The 11,872-nt window shown below is 31.5% G+C and overlaps 1 protein-coding gene across 1 annotated transcript in view; it reads left to right on the top strand.

The window, feature by feature from the left end:
- LOC115884257 (serine/threonine-protein kinase S6KL) overlaps positions 1-1,853 on the top strand; it is a 115,453-nt gene extending 113,600 nt beyond the window's left edge. The window contains exon 9 of the mRNA XM_030902762.1: positions 1,533-1,853. Within this exon, the coding sequence (XP_030758622.1) occupies positions 1,533-1,649 (117 nt within the window). The 3' untranslated portion in view covers positions 1,650-1,853. The remainder of the gene's footprint in view (positions 1-1,532) is intronic.
- Positions 1,854-11,872: the final 10,019 nt, after the last annotated feature.

Below are 11,872 nucleotides of genomic sequence, written 5' to 3'. Positions count from 1 at the left end.
GATCGCAAACCGCTTATTTTTAAAAGACTTTTTTTCAAGAGATAACTAGATAAAATCATTAGACATGTTTCTGAGCATCTGAAATGGAATTATAAGGATATCGTTAGGGTGTCTTTTTTTTATAACGAGAAAACATACACATCACATAACTGTCACAAAGAAAATACAGCAGAAATATTAACAAAGTTGTTGAAAAAACTACAATCTATTATTTCTAATAGATTTCGAGATATCGATTTTTGAATTCAGAGTTCTAATAGCGCGACCACTATCGAACACCCACGCAAGTCCACTTATTTTTACCAAAAATGCAAGTGTTTCTAGCTTGCGCTTAAAAAAATTCAAGCTATAGGGAAAATTACAACGACTCGTTAATAAATAAACAAATCAAGTATCACGAGACGTAATTAAATCGTGAAGCTGAACGCATGACGTACACCTTTCCCTAGAACTTTAAGTACTGACAGAGGTATTGACACAGAATATACACCATACAGAAGCGACAAAGAGCTTTGAATAGCATTGGTCAAATGGGAACTAATTGCGTGACGTCACGTTTGACGTCCGTGCGCCTTGAACAGCATTTCACACTGAAAGAAAATTGTTAGATTTTAATAGAAAACGATGAATGGCAGGTTTATTTAGTTTTTAATAACTAGAGGGATTTAAATCAGTATTTTTATTTAGAATTAAAAATAAATAAATAATTATGAAATATATTTTTTAGTCTTTTATGCATAATATCTAGAAATAATTATACCTGCGGTCGTGAATTTTTTTTTGGTGTATAATTCTGTGACGTTACGTTTGACAGTTAACCAGCATTATCCCCTCCTAAAAATTTTGAAGCAAATCTCTTTGTCGCTTCTGTATGGTGTATATTTTGTGGTATTGATTGGGTCGACCGGTCAACTGCGACAAATCTGCTATAACCCCTTCCACGTCTCTTAGCGATGTGCACAGTTTCTCGGTTTATTTCATACGTTTGGCAACGTGTTTACTGTTCTCTCTTTGTTCAGTACATTATAAACGTATTGTACTCTTCTTACATACGGAAATCTCGACCCAAAACTAATCTTTGCCAGCCCTTAGTATGTACTTGTTATGTGCTATACGTCGATACTAGTTTTGTACCTTTTGTTAACGTTTTAATAGGTTTTTTTAACGTCATAACATTTATCAAAAATATAAATATCTCTTCAAGCAGCTAAGTTAAGAAAAATATATTCCACGGCACTGTTTGGTGGTATGGTAACAATTTGGTGTCGGGTGTTATTAGTCCTTGTATTCTTTAGTCATTGGTTCGTTCAACTGAATCGTGGCCAGCGCGGATCCATAAAATTTGAACTTACGAGTCGTGAGAATTGAATCGGACCACAAGGCGACTCGTTCGTTTCTACGGTTCGTTTGTTCAAAGAATCGTGAGAATTGATTCATTGGCGAAGGTGACCTGCTGGTAGTGAATAAGCTGTGGTTGAAACTTTATCTTTATTTCGTAAATATTTTTTTATATTATTTTAATTGAATTTCAGTTGAAAGTGAAGCCTTTGCTGATAAAATATTTTGGAGAAGATTACAGGAAAAATCTTGACGAATGTGACAACGATATTTTCCAAAACTTTGACGAAACTTTTATTGAAGAAGATTGAATATAAACCCCACCTAATTATGTACAGAGTGTCTTTTAAATGGCTACACTTTGCTTATGTAAATGAATAAGGGCGATAAAAATCAGGAGATAATCGTTTTTTAAATAAAAATAACATTGTTTATATGAAAAAATATTGTTGAAAACTCCAGATTATTTTCGTTACTTATGTATTTACACTTTATACAGGGTGGTCCTAACTATATTCCGGAAACTTCGGTAGCATATTTTACAGATAAAAATAAGTAAAAAACTTCATATATACAGGGTGTAGAAGTTTCATTTTTAGAAACTGTTTTATCATAATTTTTTCGAAGAAAAATTTATGATTAATTTAAAAAAATAAAAAGTTCCCAAATTTTTCATCTCAGTCAAATAACTATCTACTGAACATGTTTATTTTTTGCCAATAATAACATGTACTGACTATCTCCATTCTAAATATCTTGAGAACGGTTGCTTGTAGCGATTTTTACCAAGATATATTTTTTACGTAAAAAATCACGGAAATGTATATTTTTTCACTTTGTAGTTTAATACACGTACATACGAAAAGTTATTACTCTTCAAATCAGTTAAAACACACGTAGGTGGTACCCCCAAACAAATAGGAGTCATATTGCATCAAAATCATATTTATTATTGTTACGGATTCCGTGGGTCCACTATTTAAACTCACGATAAAATACTTAACGAATTTATTTGTTTCACTCTGTACACAACTTATACTATTTACAACACAACTTATGCAACTACTATTACTCTCTGGGCCTGGTAAAGTTGACGTCGATGTTGATCGCCATATCTTCTGTCCAATGCAGCAACCAAGGTTTCGTATTCCTGCTGTTGGGCTGCAGGAATAGTTTGCAGCAGTTCCAGGGCAGGGCCGCGCAGCGCGATGACAAGTGCCGCTGCTTTCTCCTGGTCAGTCCATCCGTTGGCAGCGGCGGCTCTTCAAACTGACGGTGGTACATTGTCCATGTCGTTTGTCCATCATAGGTCGGGGCCTTAAGGTTCGCTGTTCCTTGAACGCCAGGTGTCTTTACTTGTACATTGGTCTTCTGTAGGTCCATCTCCAATCTTTCTATCTTTTGCTGAAGGCGTTCCTCAAGATCTTCTACGGCTTCTTGAAAGTGGTTCTGCTGTGCCTGGCAACGTACTTCCAACATTGCTTGTTGCTGTTCCCCCAAGCTTTTCTGAAGTCGAATTTCTTGATTTTCTAAAGTTTTCTTAAGACGGTCCTGATCTTCTTGTCTTTCTTTCTGGCGGCCGCGTTTCTATATCTTCTAAAATTTCCCTCCATTCATTTTTCTGACGAATTTCTAAATTACCCAGTATTTTCTCAAGCCGGTCCTGTTCTTCTTGTTTCTCTTTCTTTTGACGGGCTTCTAAACCTTCTAACATTTTCTCTTGATTTTCTATAAGTATTTTCTGTAGATGGTCTTGTTCCTCTTCTTTCTCTTTTCGCAACCTCTCTTGTTCTTCTGCCTTTTCTCTTCTCATATTCTCCATAAAATCGCCCAATAATTTGCTTACTTCCTCCATTTTCTTCGCCTGCTCCCCCTTGTACCAACCATAAAAAATACTCTAATTCGGTCTAAAAAATCTTCCAATCCACTTAATTTCTTCTTAAAATCCTCTTGAATCTTAATTTCTGACACCAATTGTTACGGATTCCGTGGGTCCACTATTTAAACTCACGATAAAATACTTAACGAATTTATTTGTTTCACTCTGTACACAACTTATACTATTTACAACACAACTTATGCAACTACTATTACTCTAACGGTATTTCGCGGTATTTTCAAACTTCAGACTTAGACTTCAAACTTCAAACTTCAAACTTAAACTTTTCCAACTGTCAAAGCACTTGGGCCTTATACCACCCCCTGGCGGTTGTTTTCTAGATTTTTCTAAAGAATTCTATAATTTTCTTTACTTTCTGGCGAATGCGCCAGGTTCCTCAAGGCACGTTGCGATTTTTTAGCAGTATGCAGTTATGCAACCAGTAATACACCTTGACATTATGTTAAAAAACTCCCAGAGACCAATTTTCATCCAAATATTGACGTTACTTTAGAAATTATTTGGAAAAAATCGAAATAAAAATGAAACTTTTACACCCTATATCTCCTAAACTAAGCATTTTAGGATATACATTTATTTATATTGCTGCCGAAGTTTCCGGAATACAGTTCGCACCACCCTGTATATTATATCTTATGATAAAATATAATTATATAATATATATATATTATAATATATTATATTCTATAATTAAAATATGATGTATATTATAATATAAAGAAAATATGACGTTTCACAGACACACATTCCACCTAGTAACCTCAAGTTATAATGTTACAAATTATATATATATATATATATATATATATATATATATATATATATATATATAGAGTATATATATATATATATATATATATATATATATGTAATTTATATACTGGTATATATATATATATATATATATATATATATATATATATATATATATATATATATATATATATATATATATATATATATATATATAAATTAATACTTAATAGCCTCTTTATCGGAAATATAAAAGTTTTTTATTGTTCCTTGACAAGAAGTTATATAAAACTTTGAAGAAAATCCGCCCAAACATATAAAATATATTTTTGGAATACCTAGTATTAAATAATTTAAGATATTAGTTATTGTTTAAATGATAAAATTATATTTTAATTTGTTGACATATTTTTTTAATAAAAAATAACGAAATATTATACGTATTTTTTAAATAAGATGTATATTAAATATATTTATATACTGTATGTTAGAATGAAAGCGTGGTATACAGTGTGTCCCCAGCTCGTCTTTACAAGAGAAAAAACTTTTTTATTATAAACATTTTTTCACTTTTAAAGACTATCAAGGGACATACTGTACCTACTCGTATATGTTGATAGAAAAGTTTTTTTTCTTAAAATAAGTTTTCTTTCGACTGTTAAAAAACTAATCATCTTGTATAATAATGTACTCTATTAAAAAAAATAAACTAATACAAACATGAGAATTCAATGGGTATTATTATTTAGAATTTACATTCCTCAAATATTAATATATTTTCATAGCAAATTATTACTTACGTGAAGAAGATATCGTATTATAATGACAGCAAAATTGACAGTTTCGTGCAATTAAAATAATTACTAGGTACACCTACCTAAACTAATATTTATATTGATTTTGTTTGTTAGTGCAAAAATATGCAATATTAGATGCATATTTTATGTTTATGTCATGACTGGTATTCTAAAATATATATTTTTATCAAGCAGGCACAGAGATTAAAATTATATCTTATAATTTTATAAAAAATAAACGATAATATAGGCCTTTTTGACGCCGTTTTTTTTTCAAGCTTCAAAAAAAGTCATCAAGCCATCAAGCTTCATAAAAAGTATAAAGTTTCGTTACCTATACAAGTGTAAAAAGCAGGCATCCGCATTTATGTTTAAGCTACAACGGGAGCTCAATAAGTATTCTGTTTATAATTAAAACATATAGCCGGAGAGTTGGCGACATATTTAGAGAACATATTTTAGGCAAGTTAGAATAACAAAAAAAATAAAGTTTAATAACTTGTGAACCCAGAATCCAAAGTCTGGCTGGGGGGTTGGGGGTATTTCGCTACTGCGCAACCCATAACATTTGCAAAAAAATAAATCCAAAAAACATTCTTTAGGCAACTTGAAATTTGTTTATTCTTAGATTTTAGCATCTATTTAACCTAGAAATAAGTGTGCCAGACTTTTTTTTCGGGTTTAAAGTGTAACCAGACCATTCCAAATATGTTTAATTATACCTGGAAAACATACTTTAGGCATTCTAAAATTTTTACAGCGTGTTTATTAGATGATATTAATAAATATGTGTTAATTGCCAGACGAATTCGATGGGGTTTAATACTTGCCAGACGCGAATAAATATTTTAAATGAGCGCGACAAGAAAGTCTTATGAGTATCTATAAGCGCGAGAAAGATAGTTTATTGAGACCCGTCGGCAGCTGACGTAACAGTATTTTGGAGTACTTCAAATTTTCATAAAAACAATTTTTTTTTCGGTTTCATTTCAATTATTTGCAGGCTTTTAATTCAGAGATTATTTTGTTGGAAAATTACCATGTACAAATATGTATTTATAAATTAAATATTGACGTGCATAGTGTAAATAGTTTAGAATAATTACTGCAAATAAATGTTTTAGTAACTACTAATTTCGCTACTAGCTACTAAATCACAATGGATAAAAAACATTTAAGTTGTGTAGTTTGTAAAAAAGTTACTAGTGACAAAGTTATTGTTTTGATAAAGGCAGACTACAAAAATGCAAAGAATTTTTAAAAGTGCGCCAACAACATGTATTAAAATTTAAAGAAGTGGTTTTACCAGAAAACGTAGTCTCGACAAAAGGGTACCATGTACAGTGCTAAAAAAATAAGTATTCTGGAATTTTATTAAAGTACCATTATAATCTTTCTAAATAGATTCAAAAGTAAGTACAAGTGCTTTACTTTTATGCTTATGCGTTAAAATGACTTTTTTATATTATCAATCAGGTCGCAAAAATTAATAATAGCTTTGTTCGCGGAGGTGATCCCTGACTAATCCCTGACTGGCGCGCCGGCGCGCTTTGAATATGAGCGTTCGCGGTACAATAAGTTCCGGATTCTGACAAACAATCAGTCGTTCGCGGAAGCGCTTAATCGAATCGAGGACTGGTACGGGATCGATCAGAATAGTCAGCGGATAGATGCCTGTACTTCTTGTCAGGTGCATGCGTATTGCGGACTATGGCGTTTGTTGACAAAAGCACTTCTCTGTGAGGGGCATTTTTTTAGTTCTGTGTGTTTATAGAGATCCAAAAAAAGTAACGTATCACCATGAGTCCATCTATAAAATTTTTCTTCGACAGTACTGGAATTAAATTCCAAAAATACGCTTATCTCTGTAGCAAAAAAAACATCGGTTAGGAATATAAACAAATAATTTAATATTTTAAAAAATATAAAGGTTTACCACGTTCTATATCACTGCTCATTATTAATCAATGTATTTTGTCTATATGATTAATAATTACCAAGAAGTTTTGTGGATTTTACTGCGGTTTTAATTAACTGTCGTAATTTTATCCGTATCGTTAATTTAAAAGTTCAAAACAAATGTACAAAACGCGTTCGCGGAGAAATGTCAATCCCAAACCCGTTTTGAACCGCGCATGCGTAGTAGATAAATCAGTTATTTGTCGCGAACAAAGCTAATAATATAATATGTCACAAAACTATAATAATAATTATACTTTTGTGACGTTTGAAAAGAATATATTTTATATTATGGTAATTTTTAAATAATTATTCGTCTTTTTATTCTTTCAGATACAAAATACTTAAATTAAAAAGTCTTCTTATTGAAAGGATATCAATCATACATTTTTATTAAAAAATGTTTCTTTTTATTTATTCAATATTAGTTAGTTTTTTTTAAGTTTTTACGACTCCAAAATGCTGTTACGTCAGCCGCATCGGCTGCCGACCGGGTCTCAATAAACTATCTTTATCGCGCTTATAGATACTCATAAGACTTTCTTATCGCGCTCATTTAAAATCTTTATTCGCGTCTGGCAAGTATTAAATCCCATCGAATTCGTCTGGCAATTAACACATATTTTTTAATAACATCTAATAAACACGCTGTAAAAAATTTAGAATGCCTAAAGTATATTTTCCAGGTATAATAATTAAACATATTTGGAATGGTCTGGTTATACTTTAAACCCGAAAAAAAAGTCTGGCACACTTATTTCTAGGTTAAATAGATGCTAAAATTTAAGAAAAAAACAAATTTCAAGTTGCCTAAAGAATGTTTTTTGGATTTATTTTTTTGCAAATGTTATGGGTTGCGCAGTAGCGAAATACCCCCAACCCCCCAGCCAGACTTAGGATTCTGGGTTCACCAGTTAATAAACTATACATTTTTAGTTATTCTAGCTTGCCTAAAATATGTTCTCTAAATATGTCGTCAGCTCTTAGGCTAATACGAGGGTCGTTAACATTGTATTTCTACGAACTTAAAGATCATTGCATGATATTTTATTTATTTTAGTTATTGAAATAGATACTAAACATAGATTTAGATGTATTTAGTGTGTGATAAGAGGCGACATGTCCCTATCATTTAAGTGCAGTAGCTCTCTAGTTGACAATAGACACAAAACAGTCATCTGTAGCTAGATACTAGTTGGTCACGTAGGCACGAATATATCTGCACATTTTCTAATTGTTGTAACTCCCTTTTATTGTTATTTGGTAACACGGAATACTACTAACTAGTATAGTTTTATTTCAAGACCATAACGTATTACATGGTGTCAGGCTGGTACGGGTAAAATTCCGCTAGAAAAACAATTAAGAAGAAAATTGTAAAAAAAATGGAAAACTTGTTCAAACCCCAGAACCCCTTCTAGTCTTAGATGGAAATGTTGCAGAGAACTGGAAGAGATTCAGCCAAAAATTTGATATATTTTCAACAACGACAGATCTAGAGTCGAAATCTGAAGATAAGAAAGTGGCAGTCTTTTTTAAACCTGATAGGTGACGAAGGACTAGAATTATTTAATAGTTTCAGTTTTGAAAATGGAGACGAGAAAAGTTAGATAAAATCAGAGAGAAGTTTCATGAATACTGTTCACCAAAAACAAATATCACGTTTGAGAGGTACAAATTCAACAGTATATGCCAAAAAGAAGGTCAGAATTTTGATAATTTCTTAACAGAATTAAGAAAAGCTATTAAGACAACACAATACAAGGATCATGATGACATGATAAGGGACAGAATTGTAATGGGAATACTGGACAAAGTAATACAAGAGAGATTGTTACGAGAACCAAAACTTACTTTAGAAAAAGCAGTAGATGTTTGCAGAGCAACCGAGTCAAGTAAATCGCAGTCAAAAATATTAAGAAATGAAAGTCAAGTGGATGCTGTACAGAAAAATAGTGATCAAGAAAACAATAAGAAACCATGTAACTTTTGTGGGTACAAACATGGCAAGTCTGGTAAATGTCCTGCATATGGGAAAACATGTGCAAAATGCCAAGGTCGGAATCATTTTGCTGCTGTGTGTAGGAAAAAAGAAGTCAGACCAGAAAGAAACAACAAAACCAAGGAGAAAAAAGTTCATGAAGTTGAAGCATGTAGTTGCAAGGTGAATACTGAAGATGATGACACAAGTGATGAGTATTTTGTTGATGGTATACAGTCAATCGGGTCCGTAAAAGCAAACTTATGTTGGAAGCAGGAGGTATGTGTTAATAATCAGTTAGTCGAGTTCAAGTTAGATACAGGTGCTGAAGTGAGTGTATTATCACTTAACTTGATTGAAAAATTGAAACTGAAAGATAAAATAAATAAAACTGGAGTTACCCTTGTATCATATGGTGATAATAAGTTCAGAATTAAACCACAAGGTGAAATTTTATTAGACTGTAAAGTTGGTGAGAATGTGGCTCAAGTTTTATTTATTGTAGTAGATACACTTGATCAATTACCTTTACTTGGACTTCAGGCTTGTGTAGATTTAAAATTAATAAAGAAAGTAGCTAGTATAAATGTTAATTGTAAATCTCTTGATAATGTATATTTTAGATCTCTTGATGATATAGTAAATAAATATCCTAGTGTTTTTAATGGGTTGGGTAAATATCCAACAGAACATCATATTACATTAAAGAAAGATTTTGTACCGCATGTGCAACCGCTCAGAAGGATTCCTCATATTTTACGAGATAGACTAAAAAGTAAGTTAAATGAGCTTGAGAAACAAGGTGTCATTTGTAAAGTTGATAAGCCTACTGAGTGGGTGAATGCACTTGTGATTGTGGAAAAAACAAATGGTGATTTGCGTCTTTGTTTAGATCCTAAGTATTTAAATAAAGCAATTCAAAGAGAGTATTTTTCAATCCCAACTGCAGATGAAATCGCTGCTACCTTATGTAACAGAGAGTTTTTTACTGTGTTAGATATGAAAGATGGATATCTACAAGTAAAGATAGATGAAGAAAGTTCAGATTATTGCACTTTTGCTACTCCATTTGGTAGGTACAAATATTGTCGTTTACCTTTTGGATTGTGCTCCGCACCAGAAGTGTTTCAAAAGAAAAATTATGAAATATTTGGTGACATTGATGGTATTGGATTATATTTTGATGATATAATTGTCACAGGAAAAAATGAGAAAGAGCATGATAAAAATTTGCACTTGGTATTGGAAAGAGCTCTCAGTTATGGTATTAAATTTAATAGAAATAAAATACAGTTTAAGTGTAAATCGGTTAAATTTATGGGTCAAATTTATTCTAAAGATGGCATAAAATTAAATCAAAATTATGTAGAAGCTATATTAAAATTGCCAAGGCCAGAAAGTAAATCAGACTTATTAAGAATTTTAGGAATGGCCAAGTTTTTAGGCAAGTTTGTGCCTAATATGTCTAAAATTACTTCCTCCTTAAGAGATTTAACTAAAATTGAAAATGAGTTTAACTGGCTAGATATTCATGAGAAATCATTAAATGAGTTAAAACACCTTTTAACATCAGCTCCAATATTGTCATTCTTTGATCCAAGTAAAAATGTAGAAATTGAGACTGATGCATCTAAAGATGGGTTAGGAGCCTGTTTACTCCAAGATGGACACCCTATTGCATTTGCGTCTAGAAGCTTGAGTTCAGCTGAGAAAAAATATGCCCAGATTGAAAAAGAAATGTTGGCAATTGTTTTTAGTATACAGAAATTTCATTTTTTTGTTTATGGTTTGGACGTAAAAGTCAACACTGATCATAAGCCTCTAGAAGCAATTTTTTGTAAAGATTTGGCATCAATAACACCAAGATTACAAAGAATGCGTTTACGTTTATTAAATTATAAATTAAGTGTGTCATATAAGCCAGGTAAATATTTGTTTATCGCAGATACCCTATCACGTGCTTTTCTTCTTGATACAGGATTAAAATCAGACAGAGAATTTGATTATGTTATACACTGTATTAATAAGTATCTTCCTATGTCTGAAACTAGGAAATGTCAGTTTAAAAATGCTTTAAGTAATGATAAAGACCTACAGTTAGTAATCAAATATTGTGAAAATACATGGCCAGAACAGAAAAAGAAAGTTCCTCTAAATATTTGGAAGTATTTTCATTTAAGAGACAAACTTTTTGTTTCAGATAGTTTATTATTTTTAGACAACAAAATAGTTGTTCCTCAAGAACTTCGTAAAGAAATGCTAAAATTATTACATGAAGGTCATTTTGGTATCGAAAAAACAAAATCGCGAGCACGTCAAATATTTTATTGGCCTAGAATGACTTATGATATTGAATCATTTATAAAAGATTGTAGAATTTGTGAAACTTATGCTAAACGACATCAGAAAGAAACATTAATGCTGTATCCTATTTCAAGTCGACCGTGGGAAAGAATTGGCTTAGATATTTTTACTTTTAATAATCAGAGTTTTCTAATAGCATTTGATTCATTCTCTAATTGGCTTGAAGTATTACCTATTAAAGACAAATCCGCAAAATCTGTAATTTTAGTTTTAAGAAGAGTATTTTCTACTCATGGTTCGCCAGATTGTGTAATTTCTGATAATGTTCCTTTTAACAGTTGTGAATTTAAATCATTTGCTAGAGAGTGGAATTTTGAAGTTGTAACAAGAAGTCCTAATTATCCTCGCTCAAACGGTCTTGCTGAAAGAGGAGTAGGTATTGCGAAAAATATAATTAAAAAAAGCGAAGGCAAAAGTGATGGCCTTGATATAGCATTGTTACAGTATCGGAACTCCCCTCTCAAATATATTGATTATAGTCCTGCACAATTACTTATGAGCCGTAATTGTAAAACTAAATTACCTAGTAATAATGAATTTTTAAAACCAAAATTGTGTCAAAATGTTTATGAAAAACTACAAGAAAGGCAAAATTGTTATAAGAAATATTACAATAGACAGGCTAAAGATTTAAAACCGATTTGTCCTAATGCAGATATTAATGTATATAATCATGTAAAGAAGAAGTGGGAACCAGGTCAAGTTATTTGTGAGCACTCCACTCCAAGATCGTATTTAATCAAAGATAGTGAAAATAATGTTGTTAGAAGAAATAGAATC

This window comes from Sitophilus oryzae, unplaced genomic scaffold (assembly GCF_002938485.1).
Source record: "Sitophilus oryzae breed Bouriz unplaced genomic scaffold, Soryzae_2.0 scaffold_227_pilon_pilon, whole genome shotgun sequence".
NCBI classification, from domain to species: domain Eukaryota; kingdom Metazoa; phylum Arthropoda; class Insecta; order Coleoptera; family Curculionidae; genus Sitophilus; species Sitophilus oryzae.
Note: the sequence above shows the minus strand (reverse complement) of the source record. Positions and strands in the feature narration are given on the sequence as shown.